Genomic DNA, 19,818 nt, shown 5'->3' on the forward strand with positions numbered 1-19,818 from the left:
CATGGACGGGGGTACCCTGGAACACCAGCATCACTTGATGATTCTGTGTGTCCACATTCACACTGATAACAAACAGTGTAAATGCCAATCCTATTACAATTGCAATAAAGAAGAAATTGAGAGTGGTGTCACCATAAACATATAATTTCGTTTTGGTCCAGGTTTTCAATTATTTACTGTACGAGTTTGCTTTAATCTTGCCTGGGATGTTGTCCTTCATTTTCCAATATTTTAATAATCTTGGTAGATTTTGATGTGCCTGGAATTTGTTCATTCCTAAGTGGATAGCCTGTCGTCCTGACACCATTTATTGACAGAATTTGTGACTTCCCTGACTTCACATTCAGTGTTTCAAACGTTGAATTGAAATGCTATTTCTATGGAACGTCACATTGCTGTAGATGATGTATTCTTTACGTTTTTTTTCATTGACTCATTTTCTATTCCTGGAACAATACCACATGTTAAAAACTGCCATGGTTTTGTTTTTATAGATGTTATGACACAAATCCCTGTGTTTTCTTTCAAATAACTTTAAATCTGGGCTTGAATAAGGAGAGACTTTACTTAGAAGGACTATTGTTGTAGGGAGAAGATTCTCAGAAATCCATGAGTATCTCAAAATCATATGGAAAAATATTTTTATTTTATAGGGTAAAGGAAGAAGCAGGTAGAGATAAGCAGAGTCTTTGGAGGGGAAGCTGGACAAATAAGAGGAAATTATCAGTGTGTTGTGGCAAAAAGAGGGTCTTGCTGTGGTCAGCCAATTCCCAGGAGAGGCTGATGGCAAGGGTATGTTCCACTTTTTGGGTACTTGCTCAGGCTTGAGGGTAAGCAGAATTCAGGGGCCTGTAGGAAAGAGAGAAGCCTGATTAAAGTTCAGTCCAGAAAAAGCAAAGAGCAAGAAATGGCCCATTGTGAGCACCTAATTGCTTATTCTTCTTTGTAAGTGGCCTATCTTTTCTGTCACATTTTTTCTTCTAAATACACTTTATAGACAGTTTACTAAAGTCCGTGAAAATGTCTTGGGATTTTGACTGCTGTTGCATTGACTGTGTAGATGAACTTGGAGGTAGTAACTTTTTTACAGTATTAAGACTTTTCCATCACTACTAACACAACTCTCTCTCTTTGTGTAGGTTATGATTTCTTCCAGTTACACCTTACAGTTTTCTCCTTGAGAACTTCATGCATTTCTTATGGGATTGTTCTTAGGTGCTGTTGAGGTTTTATTTTATTTTTTTAATTTTAAGTTTATTTATTCATTTTGAGAGAGACAGAGAGAGCAAGGTGGGGAGGGGCAGAGACAGAAGGAGAGAGAGAGATTGAGAGAGAGAGAAAGAGAGAGAGAGAGAGCAAGAGAGAGTGAGAGAGAATCCCAAGCAGGCTCTGCACTGTCAGCACAGAGCCCGATGTGGGGCTTGAACTCATGAAATGCGAGACCATGACCTGAGCCAAAATCAAGAGTCAGACGCTTAACCGACTAAGCCACCTGGGAGCTCCTGTTGAGGTTTTATTTTTAAATTTTATTTATTTATTTATTTATTTATTTATTTATTTATTTATTTATTTAGATGTTTGTTTATTTTGAGAGAGAGACAGACAGAGAGACAGAGAGACAGAGAGAGTGCGAGCAGGGGGAGGGGCAGAGAGAGGGAGACACAGAATCTGAAACAGGTTCCAGGCTCCGAGCTGTCAGCACAGAGCCTATCACGGGGCTTGAACCCATGAACCATGAGATCATGACCTGAGCTGAAGTTGGACGCTCAACCGACTGAGCCACTCAGGCGCCCATTATTTTTAAATTTAAACAGCTCTTTGTATTTTTATTTTATTTTTTTATTAAAATTTTTTTCTTAATGTTTATTTTTGAGAGAGAGAGAGAGAGAGAGAGAAAGAGAGAGAGAGAGACAGCATGAGCAGGGGAGGGGCAGAGAGAGAGGGAGACAGAATCTGAAGCAGGCTCCAGGCGCCGAGCTCTCCACCCTGCGCGGGGTTCAAATTCACAAACCGCGAGATCATGAGCTGAGCCGAAGTCGGACCCTTAACTGACTGAGCTGCCAAGCGCCCCTCAGCTCTTTGTATTTTAAAATTTATTTTTCCTTTGATAGAAAAACCATTGCATTTTGAATGTTGCCCTTGCTTTCAGCATGTTAGTGAACTCAGTATTTTCCAGTGAATTCTCTGAAGCTTTCTTGGCAGACAATTATACACTCTTTCTTTCCGCTCCGTTGGGTTGAACTTGGAGATAGCATAAAGAATTGTGAGCCGGTTCAGCTATTGAGTTTCAAAGTGGTTTGAAACGGGGGCACCTGGCTGGCTCGGTAGAACATGCAACTCTTGATCTCAGGGTCGTGAGTTCAAACCCCACATTGGGTGTGAAGCCTCCTTAAAAAAAAGGTAAAGCATATCATTTTGGAATCAGTAGTTAACATGGGGACCGTGTGATTGATCCATAAGTCCTGCTTCCTAAGCAAAGGAGAAAGTCCAACGATTCCTCAATCAGAATCTGCAGTTTAACAAAAGATACCAGACATTCTGTAGACAAAAGGAATTTCAAGCATTGTGGGCAAAACACTAGTTAAGAATTAGGGTTGGGATATGTCATGCCTTATGCTTTGCTTTTCAGCAACTGTATTCTTGCCTTTACCTGGAGTGGGCATCTCATTTAAAACATTAAAAAATTTACTTTTGATAACAAGTAAGAACATGAATACTGTTTTGTTGTAAAAATACGACACCACAAAGCACAAGAGATCTGACTGATCCTCACCTGACCTAACCTCCCTTAAATAGGTTTTCTCTACTATTACTGAATTATAATTTGTTCTGCCAAACATAGAATCTATGACTTAATTATGAGAGTTAAATAAGACTCTATCCATGTAAACATTCAAATGTTAGTACACTTAAGCTTTTAAAGTTATATAGCATTGTACTACAGACACCCAACAACTTGACTCACTTTTTATCGTATGTGGAGATTTTTCTGTGTCAACATAGGTACCAGTGATTTGGTCTTTGTGTCTGTGGACTGGCATTCTTTAAAACTGAAATAATCTTTCATCTTGCCATGTATTTTATTTTGTTTTATTTTATTTTATTTTCAGAGAGGGAGAGAGGGAGAGAGAGCAGGGGAGAGGGGCAGAGGGAGAGAGAATATCTTTAGTAGGCTCTGCACTGACCCTGGGATCATGACCTGAGCCCAAATCAAGAGTTGGAGGCTCAACCAACTGAGCCACCCGGTGCCCCAGCATCTTGCCTCTTCTTATTGATGGTTTATTTGAGTGGTTTGTGTTTTCCCGTCTTCCAATGCCACAGTGAACACGCTGAGGCCATCTTTTCCCTTGAGGTCCCTACTTCAGAGACTTTTAAGAACAGAGAAGACTGTGGTCCACTGGATGAAGAGGACCTTAGCTGGACTCAGCTCTTTGTGGCCGATTCCTGGAAGTTGGAATCCGCAGAATCTGGAAACAGGAAGTTTGTGCCTAGAGGAGCCTGGACACCAGAAACTCGTCTCCTCAATCCGAGACTTTGCATCTGCAGTAAATGGACTTGAAGTCAGTGTTGGGGGGCCAGCAATCCAGAAACATGATCAGGAACTCAAGGCTTGGGCACTGGGGATTCTGTGAAGCCGGGAAGAAGGCGTTCCGAACGTGGGGGATGCGAGGAGTTGGAAGAATGGAGAGCCTGAAAAGGAATTGGGGACAGTCAGACAATGGGAGAGACTGTGGTGGGCCAAAGGGATCGCCCATAGCGGCAGTCTCTGGTGCAGGGGTCCTGATGGGGGAATGCGAACCCGATGGAGGGGATGGCGGGGGGGTGGGTAGGAGTCGGGGTGGAGTGGGAGGGGTGGGCTTCTGGAGGAGCCCGATGGGGAAAATCTGGAGCAGTGCCAGAAAGAGTCAGGGAGGATAGTGAGAGGGTTTTGAAATGAGGAAGCTAAGATGTATGCTATAAAACAGTTGTCTAAAGTGAAAAAACCAGCAAATAGCTGAGCCAGCATTTAAACTCAGGTCGGTACAAACTGAATTTCCTAGCTGTAAACACCCTAAGAGTGTGGGAGAAGGTCAATCTGGGATTTCTGCTTGGGACTTTGTTTTGTAGGGTTTTTTTGTTTTTGTTTTTGTTTTGAGAGAGAGAGAGAGCATGACAGCACGAGTGGGGGAGGGGCAAAGAGAGAATCCCAAGCAAGCTCCAGCGAAGAAAGAGCCCATCTCAGGGTTCGATCCCACGACCCTGGGCTCGTGTCCTGAGCTGAAATCAAGAGTCAAACACTCAACTGACCACCCGGAGGGAGAGAGAGAATCCCAAGCAGACATCACTTTCAGTGTGGAGCCTTCGGTGGGGTTTGATCCCGCGACTGTGAGATCATAACCTGAGCTGAAATCAAGAGTTGGGTGCTCAACAAACTGAGCCACCCAGGAACCTCTAGATGTGAGCACTTTAAAGTGAGAATGAGAGAGTTATATACATCATGTGAATGTCTTTCTTTATGCTTTATGGCAACTTTGAATTTTCTTTTTCTTTTTCAAATCACAAGTATGTGGATATTCTCTTTTTTAAAATAATGTTATCAACGTATATATACAGCAACGTAGGGAAAACCTCCCCTACCTCCCATGGCTGCCTCCTCCAATCCCTAGGCACATGTGGATGTGCGTTTCCCCTCCTTTACAAAGCCACTCATGATCTACACTTTGAAATGCACCCAATAACTTTGCTAAATGCTAATATATATACATTTATGTATAAATGTCTTAAAATCGTGTGCCAAACTATGAGAACAGAAGTGTTCTTAGGACCCAGACCGGTAGAGTGGTTGAAATACAAAGGAGATGGAGCAAGCTCATGCAGAAAGATAGCGATATTCCAGGGAGTGTGGACACGCGGAAGCCAGAGACCGAGAGGAGTATTGTGACATGGAGGAAGCCATCACAGCATCCAGCACACCAAGAGTTCCAAATGCTGCTAAGACCGCTAAGAGGACCAAAAGATATTCGTAAGTAGAGACCGTTGGTGGCCTAAGACAGAGGTCTTTTGGTGGAATGATGGAGGCAAAATCCAGGTTCGAACGTCGAGAGGAAGAAGAAGAAGGAAGCATAAATAAAACATTAGTACTTCTTGGGGCGGCTTGGTGGCTCAGCTGGTTGAGCATCCGACTCTTGATTTCTGAATCAGGTCATGATCCCATGGTCATGGGATTGAGCCCTGAGTCGGGCTCCACACTGAGCGTGGAGTCTGCTTAAGATTCTCTCCCTCTGCCCCTCTCCCCCACTCACACACACACACACACACACACACACACACACACACACTCTCTCTCTCTCTCTCTCTATATATATATATAAATAAAATAAAAAAAAATTAAAATAGATCAGAGTAAGTGAGACATGTAATGTGTTACAATGCAGCTGTTGAGAACACGAGAACCAATATACCAGAGATAAAATGTGTGAACCGTAATGTTAAGTCACTGGGAAGTCGAGAGGGTCAGGAACCAAAGTACAGGTGGAGGGATTAGCCTTAAAAACTAGGAGGCATATTTTGTCTATGTGCGGTCACAAGAGGGAATGAGAACACAGTGAACTAGATGCCAAATGGCTGGTGTTTTTGAGAGTGCAAAAGTAACCTTGTTTCTTCCTGCTGACTTGTGTTTTCTCTGTGAAGAAGTCAGCACACACATCTGCTGGGAGGAGGAAAGAGTTTGAAGGATGAGATTTTGATGAGTAGACCATTTGGGAAGGAACAGTTTTAGAGGGAGGACAGGCAAGTTGGGGAGAGATGTGTAGACGACTTGCCAGGGTGAGGAGGTTGGGGGGTGGGGAATGAAGTTGGGAGAAAGTAGAGGAGGCTGAAGACCTTGCATAATTTATATAAAGCCCGTGAGTCTCTCTGGAATGACCTGGGAGAAAAGATGTGCATGGCTCTGTGCACTTTGAGCATTAACGATCTGCTCCACACCATTCATTTCTGATTAGTTAGCTGACCAAGCTTCCTTCTCTGCTTATAAGTATCTACATTTGTATCTTCTCACCAAGCACGATTAGAAACCCTATGCAACATTTTGCACAAAGTCGGTGCTCCACAAATGTGGGGAAAGAGGACAGTCGTGTGCAAGGGTCGCTGTGAACACAGAAGCTCAGCGAGTGAAAGTATAGGAAGAGCTCGTTTCAAGACAGGGAAGTGCCTTCAAGGGAGTCCAGGCATGAGCCTTCCTAGGGCATCCCCTGCTATCTGCCCAGGTTGTCCAGTGAGGCAGGCAGGAGACGCCCAAGTGGATCGGCTAGGGAAGTGCTCTGGGAACACTGCATAATCTTACCGCACTGTGCTTGGAGGCATCAGACACGGTCCCGCTTGAGAGCGTGTAATTCTCAGGCTCGGCTTTGGCTTTCCTGACCCCTCTGAACCATTTCCCGTACTGCTCCCGGACCTGCAGGGGCGAAGCACGCTCTGGGTCAGCTCACTGGGCGGGGCGGGGACAGGAAGAGTCCCGGATGGGGGCCGGACCGTGGTACCTGCTGGCTGAGGAGGCAGTACACCAGGAAGATGAACGCTCCCTGCAGGCAGTTGATGATGGTGAAGAGGTAAGCCATGACGCGGGCAGCTGGCCCCACCTGCAGGACGCCCAGACACCACGTGCAACCCAGGATGAGGAGCTGAGCCGTCGCTTTGAATGTCAGCATCCTGGGTAGGAGGAGAGAGGAGGCTCGTGACGCACCGGGAGCAACAGCCCCCTCCCCACCCCACCTGTTTTCAAGTCCACTCCACGGATGCTTCCTACTGAGTAGCGATCAACTTGGATCTTTATCGTCAATGATTCCATAAAAAGAAATGGTGTTTGGGTCAGGGACGGCAGTTTGACTAGGACTAGGGATGGTAGTGACACTCCAGAATGTGAGTTTCAAAAAGGTCACGATGTTTCAGGAAGACCCCTCATTTTGTTCAGCTGACATTGTCGAGAACATTCTGTGCCCCTGGCCCTAGGCTGGGGCTTGGGCATTCAGAACAACCAAGACAAGACTTCTGTTTCCACAGCCCTTAGAGCCTGGTGGCAAGACAGAAACAAATGGTCACTTATAACATTTGCAAAGTGAGGTACTTCTGCCCAGATCCCATCCAGGGCTGTTCCTGTCCCCACCTTCTCCATGACCTGACCCAGAATGTGCTTTGCCCAGAATAGAGGCCACTGATTCTGTGCAAAGTTGAGGAAAGGAAAGGACATTCCCAAACTCTTAGATGAAGTGACATGTGGTTGATGAACCTGCGTTCACGTGGGGCAAGAGAAGGGGAAGGCAGGGGGCCTAAAACGCATGAAGGCATGACCATGAAAGGGTGCGCTGGGTTCTGGGAACTGTTATGTGATGTTTTGAGTGTGTTGTCAGGATAGAAATGTTCTCAGGACCTGCTATGTAAGGCATGGAAGCAATCCCTGTGTATCAGGGCAAAGTCCATTCTCTCTGGACATCAGATCCTTGGAGCTCTGAGGATAATGCTCTGGATGGGGGACATTCCTCTGACTCCTCCTCACCTGGTGTTCTGGAGGGTGGACACGTCTCTGTTGAGGGAGGAGAGCTTGTTTTTCACTATCCAGAAGGTCATCAGAAAGAAGGCCAGATTAATCTGCAGAAAGCCCACAGGTGTATTAAATTCACTCCACATCTGGTAAGCATCCTCCTAGCTCATCCAACACCTAACCCGGCAGGTAAGAAGCTTTTGCCTTTTGTAGAAGTCCTAGAAGACTAGACCAACCACCCTGTAACTCAGGCATGTGTTTGTCCTGTAACTTTGGCGAGCACTTCGATGCAGTTCGCATGGAAACTCCAAATTTTAGCACTGAAAGTCCCAGGTCTCAGGAAACATGTTAGTCCTGTTGTTGCAATGGAAATTCCTGCATCCCGGGGTGGGGGGTCTCTCATCAGTCCTGGGCCAACTGGAATGATTGCTCCCGCTGCCTGTAACCCTCCTGGTACACCTGGTCTTTGAATGACCGTCACTTTGGCAGGCAGGATGCTCTGATGTCATGTGTTACTCACGGAGAAGATGGTGCAGACGGGGCCCAGGAAGGTCCATACAAATCCTTTGTCTGTGTGGAGCCAGCATCTAAGAGAGAGATGAGAAGTGATTCAAGAGGACATTGACCTTTGTGGATAAAGAATCACTAGAATGTGTAATATATAATGATTAAATACTTCATAATGAACATTTAAAATAATTAAATCTTAAGGACTTAAAAACAGTTCAAGGAACACAAAATTCCATCAGAGAGATGTCTTCAGAGTGGGCAGTGACCTTTCCTCTGCCTATCATGTTCGGGGGAAATTAAATTGCTATTGGTTCTATGATGGCCACAGTTGTGCTGGAGAAGATAGGGGCAGTGGGAATTTGCACTTACCTGGTGGGTGTTCCATAAAGGGAAGGTCTGGATGCAGCAGAAATGGCCACGATTAGAGCCGGGACTCCATAGCCCACAGGGAACATGAGTCTCTTCATGAACCTGCTCACACTGGTGTAGTTGACCACCGTCAGGTTGCGTGCCGTAAGGAAGAGGTGTAGACCGTCCAACAGCATCCAGGTGAAGGAGGCCAGGTAGAGATAGTGTAAGGCCCCCGCGATGATGGCGCACAGCAGCTGGGGGAGGAGGAAGGAGTCACCAGGAGGGACTGTCAGGGAGGAGGGTGGCCCCAGGACCCCTCCCATACCTTGCCAGCGGGGAGAACTCGTATATATATATATATATATAGGGTCAAGTTGTTGAGAGAGGATTGTCTTCTGCTTCATCAGTCAACGTGAAATAGGCTATTTACCCCTCCAGCCTCCCTGTCACCCAACGATATTGTGTTAAGGTATCAGTGCAGCAGGGCTCCATGAACTGAGCATCCCGTGGCTCAGGGCAGGGGGTCCTCTGTGACAGTGTCAGTACCTTGATCTTGGTCTGGTCGATGGCCGTGAGGAAGAGCAGGTGGGCCAGGAAGAGACAGATGGAGAGCTGCAGGTGGAGCGAGGTGCTGGTGTTCTGGATGGCTTTGCACAGGAGGAAGGTGAGGGCTGCCAGGAGGAGGCACAGCAGAGAGAGGCCCAGCCCCACATAGGTGATCACAGCCAGCATGGGATCCTCCTGCTCAGACCCGTGAATGAGATCACAGTCACCTCTCTAAAAGCATAGACTAGAATGGTAAAACTTAAACACACTGATAGTAATGTTGCAAAATGGAACTTTTGGAACTCTCATACACTCCTGTGTGAGAATGTAAAAGGTAACAACTACTTTGGAATGGAGTTTGGGAGTTTTTTATAAAGTTGAACATACATTAATGTTAAACACACACTTACCATAGGACTCAGCAACTCCATTTCTGGGTATTTACCAAGAGAAATGAAAAGGAATGTCCATAAAACCAATGTTTATGCATTTTCATAACAGCTCTATTCATAATAGCCCAAACTGGAAGAAATGCAAATGCCCAATAATTGGAGAACAGTTTGTGGTATAAAACAATCTGTGGTAGAGTAATATGTTGGGATGCTATATAGCAATAAAAAGGAATGAATTATGTTTACACTCAGTAATATGAGAGAGTCTCATAGAATGTTGAGCCGAAGAGCCAGGAACAAAAGAGAACAATTCCATTCTACTGAATGGCTCTAGGACAGTCAAAATAAACTGTAGCAACAAAATGAGTTCTGTGGTTTCCTGGGGTTCGGGATGGGAGCACTGAAAGACTCCTGAGGGGCTTTCTGAGGTTACGGAAAAGTCCTACCAGCTCAGTGACCTTTAGAGCATGGGTTTTTTACAACTGTTAAAACTTACAAAGTGTATGCTTATAATCGGATTTCTATTGCAAATATATTGTATTCCAATAACATCAGTTAAAAAAATGAGTTACTTGAGTGTGTGATTCTAGAAATAAAGCTTGTATAAACGCAGCTGTACCTATGTGATAGGATAACCCTCCTTCAAGACATCAAGCCTTTGAACCTACTAGGGTTGTATTTCGATGCTGAAATTTGTGTATCACTATGTTTATTAGTTTTACAGGTTGCTCTCCTGGAAATGATGCTTCAGTCCTACCCATCCCAGTGACCCGAGAGCACCTTCCTGAGTATTTGTACCAGGTCAGCTAGAAAATAATCATATTCTTGGGCTGGGAAAAATAACACAGACCACAAAAACACAGACAATTATCTGTTTCCCCCACTCCCCTCCCATCTCTCCCCATTGCTAAGATTCATTACAAATTGTAGTACTTATCACGTTTTAAAGGTAATCCTTGTTTGAAAGAAAAAGTCAATTGTTCTGGTATTGAAAATGGTGGCCCAAAGGTTGCATGTGCACATGTGCTCACATGTACATGCACACACACACACACACACACACACACACACACACACCTGTTCTTGGAAATAATTCAAATGCCACAAATGTAATAAAACCAAAACCACCATTTCCACTTTCTCTAAAACTAGGGAATAATTGGAAGAGAAGCTAAAATCAGAGAAGATTGACTAGAAGTATACATTGGAGGAAACCAGAATAATCTGTGTCATGATTACAATAGTGGGAATGATGTAGGCAGGAGTTTCCATCCACCAGTTGGTTTAAAGAAGTTTGGCTCTGGTTGTGGAGGAAAACAGGTTTTGTACATGGAAACCCTACTGCTGACATTTAATTTTGCTTAGATAAATTTTTATTTTTTTTTAATGTTTATTTATTTCTGAGACAGAGAGAGACAGAGCATGAGTGGGGGAGGGGCAGAGAGAGAGGGAGACACAGAATCCGAAGCAGACTCCAGGCCCTGAGCTGTCAGCACAGAGCCCGATGCGGGGCTGGCACTCACGAACCGTGAGATCACGACCTGAGTCGAAGTTGGACGCTTAACCAACTGAGCCACCCAGGCACCCCTAGATAAATTTTTAAAAGTTACATAAAAATCACAAAACCCTGAACATGTTTTTACATAAATATCTTGGAAATAATTCCTCCAGGAAACACCATCTGCCTTAATCATAAGTGATTGAAAGGATCTATACAACATATCACAAAAAAATAAAAAGGAACAAACATAAGATCTATACAAAATATCACAAAAAAATTAAATGGAACAAACACAAAATCTATACAAAATATCACAAAAAAGGAGAAAGAGAGTAAAAAATTTAAGTAAGGAATACTCACCAAATAATTGTTAACACGGGGCAGCTAAAAGTTGTGACATTATTTACTCTGAATCAAAGCATGTAAGGGAGCTCTTGCCTTTATAAGCAAGAAATGAAAGGAGAGATACAAGGCCTCAGAGAAGAGAGATCTTGTGGAGTTGTGCATTAGAAAAACACAATAAAGAAGTGGAAGAAAAAAAACCCCTGCAGTAATGAAGACAAAATTTGAAGAGCTCATATTAAGAATGGACCCTACTGAAGTACAGTTTAAGAGATAGAACAGGAATGAAAAAAATGGGCAAAATTAAATTAATATAAAGAAAGAGGCAAAAGGAAATCAGAAGAACAAGAAATACGAGAGCGAGGTAAATGAGAGCCACAACATGCAGAGTTGGTCTTCAATGAAGAAAACCAAATCAATGAAGAGAACAAATGTTGGAACGTATATTTCAAGGCGTATTTTCAAAAATGAAAGAAGAGTCAAATCTAAACACTTAAAAGAAACACTTTGAATGGTTGGGTGGGGTGATTAGCCAAGAATGACAGTATCGTTACCCAACTTTAAAATGTAAAGGAATCCATTGGGTGGCTACTGATACGTGGTGATATTATATGTGTGTATTAAATGTATGTATCTCAAAGTTAGAACTATTACTCTGACATAGCAATGCTATTGCAACTTTGCAGAAACTGAAGCTTGCAAAAAATGTTTGTCGTTGGAGATTTGCTAAAGTATGGAACATCCACAGAATGGAAAGCTGTGTAACTTAAAGATGAATGGTCAAGTTCTTTGTGTACTGATACAGAATCTCATAAGTATTTGAAATGGAAAAAATGCCTAAGAATGAATATGTAGGCAATGCCTGGAGTGAAAATAAAATTACACATTATATGCATTTGCTTGTTTATACATAAAATATCTCTAAAAGTACTCAGAAGAAACTGAGATTTCTTCTAAGAAGAACCCTGATCACTGGGGGCCATGGGCGGGAAAGAGACTTTTCAATGTTACTCCTTCAACCATGCGAATATTTTTCATCTCTTCAGAAATGTAACCATGAACACTTGTACACCACATTTTATTCTTTGCTGAAATGGTGGGAGGAAACACGCTGTTTTGAGGGTGCTGTTTGAATTGGTCTGGATTCCCATGAGGCCTGGCCATGTAGTTAAAAGAGTTCTCATTTTGATCTGCCTGCTGTCACCTGGGAGGATCTCAATTCCTGGTGCCACCACCTACCCCGCCTCCCCCACCCCAGAAGGAGTAACCCTGTCACCCGGCCAGGAAAGGACGATGCTTTGGTCCTCGATGCTGATCTCCCTGGGTCCCTTCTGACCTCTCCCATCACATCCTTTCCTTTCTGGTTGCCTGTAGTCTGTAGCATCCTTGTCTCCATGGCCTCTCTCAGGGATCTCACCTGCACGTGGCTGTGGGCCATGAGGACGGCAAAGCTGCTGAGGTGGGAGCACTGGCAGGTGGTGCTGGCATCTCCGGTGGCCGCCATCCTGCAGCCGGTGGTGGACCAATGACCACATCCATCCTGACTGTGCTCCCAGAAGACACAGAACACCTTCTGCGTTGGCCCGGGCGTCACCGACTGTAGGAAGAGAGCATCGGTGGGAGCTGGAGACTCTTATCCAAAGCTGGTTTGCAAAGGGCTTTCCTGGGGGAAGGAGGCGCCCACGGAGGAGGCCCCCAGGACACAAAGGGTGATCTCGACAGTGAGACTGAGCCTCGGACCCAGACCAGTTCCTTGCCTACTCACAGCCCCATTCCACCAGGACTCACGCGGTGGGAGAAGATGAAGGTGACGGGGGAGCTGAGGTTCTGGGTGTCCTTGTTGCTCACAAAGGCAGAGACGACATCTGAGAGCAGGACAGGGAAGCCTCCTGCCAGGAAGTCCCTGTGTTCACGCAGAACTGTCTGCTGCTTAGAGTCCAGGACCAGGGGCGCCTCAGCCAGTAACTTGCTCATCCCTGGAGTGGAGACGAGGCCCACCACAGAAGGACCTGCAGGACAAGGCCAAGATTGACATGTCAGGGTCGCTGCCAGGGCCCCTTTCTCCTCAAATGGACTCTCCCCTGTAGCCCCGCCCACCCTACACTTTCCTTTAATCTTTAATTCTGTGTCACATCCTGGCTGTCTGGTCCCATCGCAAGGTCTCAGGGGCCTTCCCTTCCCCACTGCAGTCATTACCCAAGTCATTGGATTCCTGTGCCACATCCCACTTCAGCTGCATCTTTGCCTGGCTCTGGCCCAAGGTGACATCCCCGATTCCTTGGTCCTGCACCGTCAGAGACAGTCCTGTAGTGGTGGCAATGGCACGAGGGATGGGAGAAGTCAGGCTACTGCTTGCAGTATTGGAATTAGATCTTTTTGGTATGCTGATAAACCACATGAATTTTAAGTATGAAATAAGAGTGATGTGGCTGGTTTAATACCGTTATTTGAGCATTTACAAAATGTTTATTCATTGAGAGAGAGAGAGAGAGAGAGAGCACGCAGGGGAGGGGCAGAGGAGGAGGGCAGAGAATCCCAAGTAGGCTCCATGCTGTTAGCACAGAGCCCAACGTGGGGCTTGATCTCACAAGCCGAAAGATCACGACCTGAGCTGAAATCAGAGGCGGACTTTTAACAAGCCACCCAGGCATCCTTTGACTATTTTTAAAAGCTGAAAACCAGAATGTTTCCAAAGATTGCACTTTTTAAGAAAATTTTCTACTGAATTTGCATCATCTCAAGGAAGGGAAGAAACTGCTAACAGACAAGGCAAGGCTTTTGTTGCAATGACAATTCTAACTCTGTGGGTAGTAAGCTTAGGAATTCCCTGAGCTGGCACCCATGGGTTAACAAGGCAGGATGAAGTTGCCCAGTGTGGAGCTGATTAGCAAAAGAAAGGTGCCTTGTTCACGGTTTCATTGTCTCTTCCTGCACGTCCATCACGCTTGTAAGCCTTCTGATCCTAATAAAAATGGAGCAAGGACCCTTACTCGGTGCTCTTGTCTCCTCCCCGGACACTAGTCTCTCTCACATTTTAATCCTGCATCCGCTTTCTTGCTGGACAAGAGAGAACTTCAGACCCGGAGTCTACGACATAACTCTAAATCACAGATGCTCCAAATTTGAATATAAACAACACTGCTGTTAAATCTGATGTAGGTATTTGCCACTCGAAGTCTGACAAGGTCTGGTGTCCAGACTATATAAAGAGTTCTTACAACTCAATAATAAGACAAATAACCCAATTAAAATACCCAAAGATGAGCTTGAACCCCACTTGGAGCTCTAAGCTGACAGTGCAGAGCCTGGGTGGGATTCTGTCTCTCTCCCTCTCTTTCTGTCCCTTGCTCACTCACACCCTCTCTCTCTAAAAAAAAAGGTTTTAAAAAATAAATAAAATAAAAAACCCAAAGAATGCAAAAATACTAATTCAAAGGGATACATGCACCCTAACGTTTATAGCAGCATTGTCTACAGTAGCTGAAGTATGGAAAGAGTCCAAACATCTACCAACTGATGAATGGATAAAGAATAGGTGTCACAAACACACACACACACACACACACACACACACACACACACACACACACACACGAGAACATTAGTCAGCATAAAAAAAGAATGAAATCTTGCCATTTGCAACGAGGTAGATGGAGCTAGAGTGTACTATGCTAAGCAAAATAAGTCAGTCAGAGAAAGACAAATACCATACGGTTTCACTCATAGATGGAACTTAAGAAACAAAACAGATGTTCATAGGGGAAAAAAAGAGGCAAACCAAGAAACAGACCCTTAACTATAAAGAACAAACTGGTGGTTACCAGAGGGGAGGTGGGGGGGGGGATGGGTGAAATAGGTGATGAGGGTTCAGGAAGCCACTTGTGATGAGCACCCGATATTGTATGGAAGTGTTGAATAACTAAATGGTACACCTGAAACTAATATTACACTGTATGTTAAATAACTGGAATTTAAATAAAAGCTTTAAAAAATGGGCAAAAGACTTGAATAGGCATTTCTCTAGAGAAGATATATAAAATGCCAGTAAGTACATGAAAATATCCTTAACACCATTAGTTATTAGGTAAGTGAAAATGAAAACCAGAATGAAATACCATTTCGCACCTGCTAGGATGGCTATAATATCACCTGCCCTCCCAAACAGCAAGTGTTTGCAACGATGTGGAGAAATTAGAATGCTTATCCATTGCTGGAGGGAAAGTAAATGGTCCAGCCACTTTGGAAAGCAGCCTGGAAATTTCTCAAAATATTAAACGTAGAGTTACTAGATGACCCAGCAATGCCACCATCAGATATCTACCCCAAAGAAAGGAAAACATACGTTCGCACGATTTGTCTGTGAGTGTTAATTCATAATAGCCTCAAAGCAGAAACAACCTAAATGTCCATCAACTGATAGAAAGATAAATAAAATGTACATAACCTTATCAAGGCATACCATTTGTCAATCAAAAGGAATGAAATACTGATATAAGCTACAACATGGCTGAACTTCAAGACGTACGCTGAGTGAAAGAATCCAATAACGTAAGGTCATAGATTGTATGATTCCATTTATATGAAATGTCCAGAATAGGCGATCCATAGACACAGAAAGCAGGTTGGTGGCTGCCAGGGGCTGGGGGTTGCGGGGAATGCGGAGTGACCGCTCATGCATATGGGGTTTCTTTTTGGCGTGATGAAAATGTCTAAGATTATTTCAAGGTAATGGTCGCACACCTTTGTGAATATGCCCAAACCATTGAATTATACACTTCAAATGGGTGAATTTATGTTGGGTAAATTACATCTCAGTAACACTGTTGAAAAACACCTGATTGAGGTAAGTCTTCCTGGTAATTGCCATCTACATATGGTGAAATTAGTCTGGAAATGCTTTCTTTGAGTCCCAGATAAAACCATGAATAAAATGATTGCAGTTCTTTCCAAATGCATGCAAAAGGAGTCCACAAAGATGGAAAGATATTAAACAATGACCAGGCTATTTGAGAATGCAGGAATCAGAATCAAATATTTGTGGCCAGCTTTTAATTCTCTTTGCCATCTCCTGGGTAGTATGGATGCTGAAAAGTCTGGGAAAAACTGCATAGAAATAAGCATGCGTTTTAACAATGAAACCGTTGGTACAATGTTATTTAAGGTTATACTTAAAATTAGATCAGATAATATTATGTAATTTTCAACTTTTCAAGATTAATTGCGTTTTCTTCATTTCCAGGTAGTGTTGAGTTTATTTTTGAATACCTTATTTTTATGAACCTCATTGTTGCAATTTTCTGTGGTAATTATATAAACGATGTAATGATAGACTTACTGATATTTGTATATGCTTCTTTTTACTTATCCTTTAAAAAAAATCTGAAACTTTTGTGCTTAAAACAAATAAAAGACTGAGTTCCACAGGAGTTTATTTTATGATAGGAGAATATTTTCTGAATTATTTTAAATAAAATCCTGAGATGTGAGTGTGGCCACTTGGCTCCAGTGGGACAGTCTCTAGGAAGAGGGGAGAGTGAGAAGGTGAACAGAAGGAGCAGGAGCCTGAAGCATACTCAGATACTTACCTGTGCCTGCAGAAGCATGCGCGGTCAGTGGCCCTTTGGGCAGCAACTTGCTCAACACTCTCAGGACATCCTCCAGGCCAACGAGCAGGTGAGTGGCCACACAGTGCTGCTCTGAGGGGGCCAAGGTCTCCAGGTCCCCTGGGGTCTCCAGCAGCTCATCTACTTCCTGCATGAGGTCCTGGGGGATGGGACAAAGAGCCAGTGGGCAATGGATCAAATGGGTTGCATGAAGACCTGGCCATTCAGCCCAAGAGAACGGACCCTAGACATTGGGTATTTGGAGGGTAACAATGGCACTGAATTGGATTCCTTGGATGGTCCTTGTTGCTTAGATCTCAGCCACTTAGAGGTCAACCTGGGTCAGAAAGGCCAAGGATGACATAAGCCCAAAGCCCAGAACCAGCCAATAGGGAAATAAATTAGTGCACCTGGGTGTCTTTAAAAGTGCTTCTAGATAGCCTTCTCTCCACCATGGGTGAGGGACCAGTTGCAGTGTCAACTACATAGGAGCTTGTCTACATCCCTACCAAAGTGACCCAGGTCTCTATGGGATTCCCACACCTGGCCTCTTTCCTGGTTCTGACTTTACCTGGATGGTGTTCTTGGCCAAAGCTGGCTTGAAGTCTTGGGATAACTGCTGGACCTTGTCAAAGAAGCGGGAGAGACTCTGGGGAAAGGGGACATGGAGGCAGGTCAGAGAGCCTGAAGTGGGAGTTTGGGGAGAGGGTGGACACAAGATGGTTGCTGAAGATCTTTCTGCTTCTAGTCTTCTGCTGAGGCTCCACTCACCTGGCTGTTGACTCCAGAAGGTGATGTCCATGAGGGGAAGGGGACTTCTGCAGGGAAAAGAGGCAGAAGCACCACTAATGTGTGTGTGTGTGTGTGTGTGTGTGTGTGTGCGTGCCTGCATATACATGTGGAATGCATGTATGTGCGTGGTTTCTGTTTTGTGAAGGCATGTGTTCACACGGAGGTTCATGTGCAAGAGTGTGTGCACACACACATGCACATGCATCCGTGTGCATCTGTGTGTATGCATGTGTGTGTGTTGGACTACATACCTTCACAGATGGTGAAGTTCAGACCATGTAGAGGCCTGGATCTGGCCACCCAGTCATGGTGACAGTAGCATCTGTAGCTGCCCTTCACATTGATGCAGTGGGTGGTGTTGTGGCATTGGTGTTTTCCGGAGCTGCATTCGTCCACATCTAGAGACACAAAAGAGAAGGATCAGTCCCCTATCCAGGCCTTGCTCAGGCCTCTCCTATACTCAGTAAGTCCAGCCTTACTACCTTCCATCATCTTTTTCAAGGTCAGGCATCGAAGATTCCATCATAACTTCAATGGACGGATACCATCTGGTGATAGCACTCTCTACTCAGCCACCACCTCGGACAGAGCAGGGGTTGGCAAACCATGGCCCACAGCCAAATCCGGCTGTTGCCTATTTCTGTAAAGGATTTTTTTAAGTGGCTAAGATAAAAAATCAAAGGAAGAGCTGTCTTTTTTGACCCATGAAAATTATATGAAATTAAAATTTTAGTATCCATACATAAAATTTTATGGGAATGTAGCCACTCCTATTCATTTATGTGTTGTCTGTCTGCTTTCACACTATAATGGCAGAGTTGAGTAGTTGTGATAGGGACCTTGTGGCCCAAAAAACTCAAGATATTTATGATGTGGCCCTTCGCATAAGGAGTTGGCTGGCCTCTACATTCAAGCAAGGTTGCCAAGATGAGAACTTTGTGTGTATATGTGTGATATTCAGATCAGAGCTGCTTGTGGATGGTGAGTGTAGTAGATAGAATAATGGCCCCTTCAATGACATCCAAGTCCTTATTCCTGGAGCCTATGATTATGTTATCTTTCATCCAAAAGAAAATTTTGAACTTGGTGATTAAGTCTCTTGTTGGGGGATTATCCTGATGATATGGGTGCAGTTAATATAATCACAAAGATTCTTATAAAAGGGAGGGAGAAGGTCAGAGAGGAGAGGAGATGATACATATGATGTTGACTTTGAAGAGGGGAAAAAGGAGCCTTGAACCAAGGAATGAAGGCATTTTCCAGAAGCCAGAAAAGGCAAGGAAACAGATTCTCCCCTAGAGCTTCTAGAAGGAACCACTTAAAACTTCTAACCTTCGGGGCTCCTGGGTGGCGCAGTCGGTTAAGCGTCCGACTTCAGCCAGGTCACGATCTCGCGATCCGTGAGTTCGAGCCCCGCGTCAGGCTCTGGGCTGATGGCTCGGAGCCTGGAGCCTGTTTCCGATTCTGTGTCTCCCTCTCTCTCTGCCCCTCCCCCGTTCATGCTCTGTCTCTCTCTGTCCCAAAAATAAAAAAACAAAACAAAAAAAACCAAACAAACAAAAAAAAAACTTCTAACCTTCAACACAGTAAGAGAATATATTATACTGTTTTAAACTACTAAGTTTGTTATATTAGTAATAAGAAATTAATACAGTGATTCACCCAGGAGCCTGGGAATCGCTTCCAGCCAAGTCATGTTGGTATTTGCCCTTCGCGTTGCTGCAGGAGTCTGATGGGTAATCGGGAGGTATGCATAGTCAGCTCAAAAAGCCCCTAACCCCACTGGCTAATGCCACCCCTCACTTTTCTGTGGCGCCAGCTCTACCCTTCAGGGCTCTGGGCGTACACACACTTCAGCATTGCCTGTAGCCTGTTGGGTGGGTGGTAGACCTATTCTAAATGCCATACCCAGAAGGAACTTGCTTTGGCCCCAGAATATCTCAGGCATCCCTGCTATCTCCCCACCCAAGGGAAGTTCCTTCTCAGAGCAGTTTGTGGTTGAAAAATGAGGAAGGCATGTGATTGTGGTCACAGCATTGAGTAAATGTGACTGTCCTCAAATCCACTTGGCTGTAAACTTATCTTTCCGTCTTTTCTAATTAGGAGAGAAATTTGATCCTCTTTTGTTAACTTAGAAACCAGGAGAGTGGAGCTAGGACAGTACTTGATACAGCTTTTTCTGTTTGTACCCTAGACAGTGGGGTGGGAGATGCTTCTCTCAATTTAAGGTCAGAGATTTTTCTTTTAAAAAAAAAATTTTTTTTA

At 44.3% G+C, this 19,818-nt stretch overlaps 1 protein-coding gene across 5 annotated transcripts in view; it reads right to left on the reverse strand.

Annotated features, from left to right (window-relative positions):
- The window catches only part of LOC109253962 (adhesion G protein-coupled receptor E2-like), a 66,390-nt gene that overhangs the window by 39,976 nt on the left and 6,596 nt on the right, over positions 1-19,818 (reverse strand). The window contains exons 5-18 of one of the 5 annotated variants that reach the window (XM_019427427.2): positions 17,805-17,951; positions 17,533-17,579; positions 17,333-17,410; positions 16,744-16,921; positions 13,355-13,462; positions 12,947-13,167; positions 12,576-12,755; positions 8,924-9,118; positions 8,396-8,631; positions 8,037-8,103; positions 7,532-7,623; positions 6,519-6,687; positions 6,323-6,433; positions 3,075-3,690 (exon numbers count right to left, since the gene is read on the reverse strand). In XM_019427427.2, the coding sequence (XP_019282972.2) occupies positions 3,604-3,690; positions 6,323-6,433; positions 6,519-6,687; positions 7,532-7,623; positions 8,037-8,103; positions 8,396-8,631; positions 8,924-9,118; positions 12,576-12,755; positions 12,947-13,167; positions 13,355-13,462; positions 16,744-16,921; positions 17,333-17,410; positions 17,533-17,579; positions 17,805-17,951 (1,916 nt within the window). In that variant the 3' untranslated portion in view covers positions 3,075-3,603. Of the gene's footprint in view, positions 1-3,074; positions 3,691-6,322; positions 6,434-6,518; positions 6,688-7,531; positions 7,624-8,036; positions 8,104-8,395; positions 8,632-8,923; positions 9,122-12,575; positions 12,756-12,946; positions 13,168-13,354; positions 13,463-16,743; positions 16,922-17,332; positions 17,411-17,532; positions 17,580-17,804; positions 17,952-19,818 lie in introns of those variants that run through there. The other 4 variants (XM_019427426.2, XM_053897223.1, XM_019427428.2 and 1 more) reach the window with 4 other exon arrangements.

The sequence above is a fragment of the Panthera pardus genome, unplaced genomic scaffold (assembly GCF_024362965.1).
Source record: "Panthera pardus isolate Hobbes unplaced genomic scaffold, ASM2436296v1 HiC_scaffold_8, whole genome shotgun sequence".
Taxonomy (NCBI): Eukaryota; Metazoa; Chordata; class Mammalia; order Carnivora; family Felidae; genus Panthera; species Panthera pardus.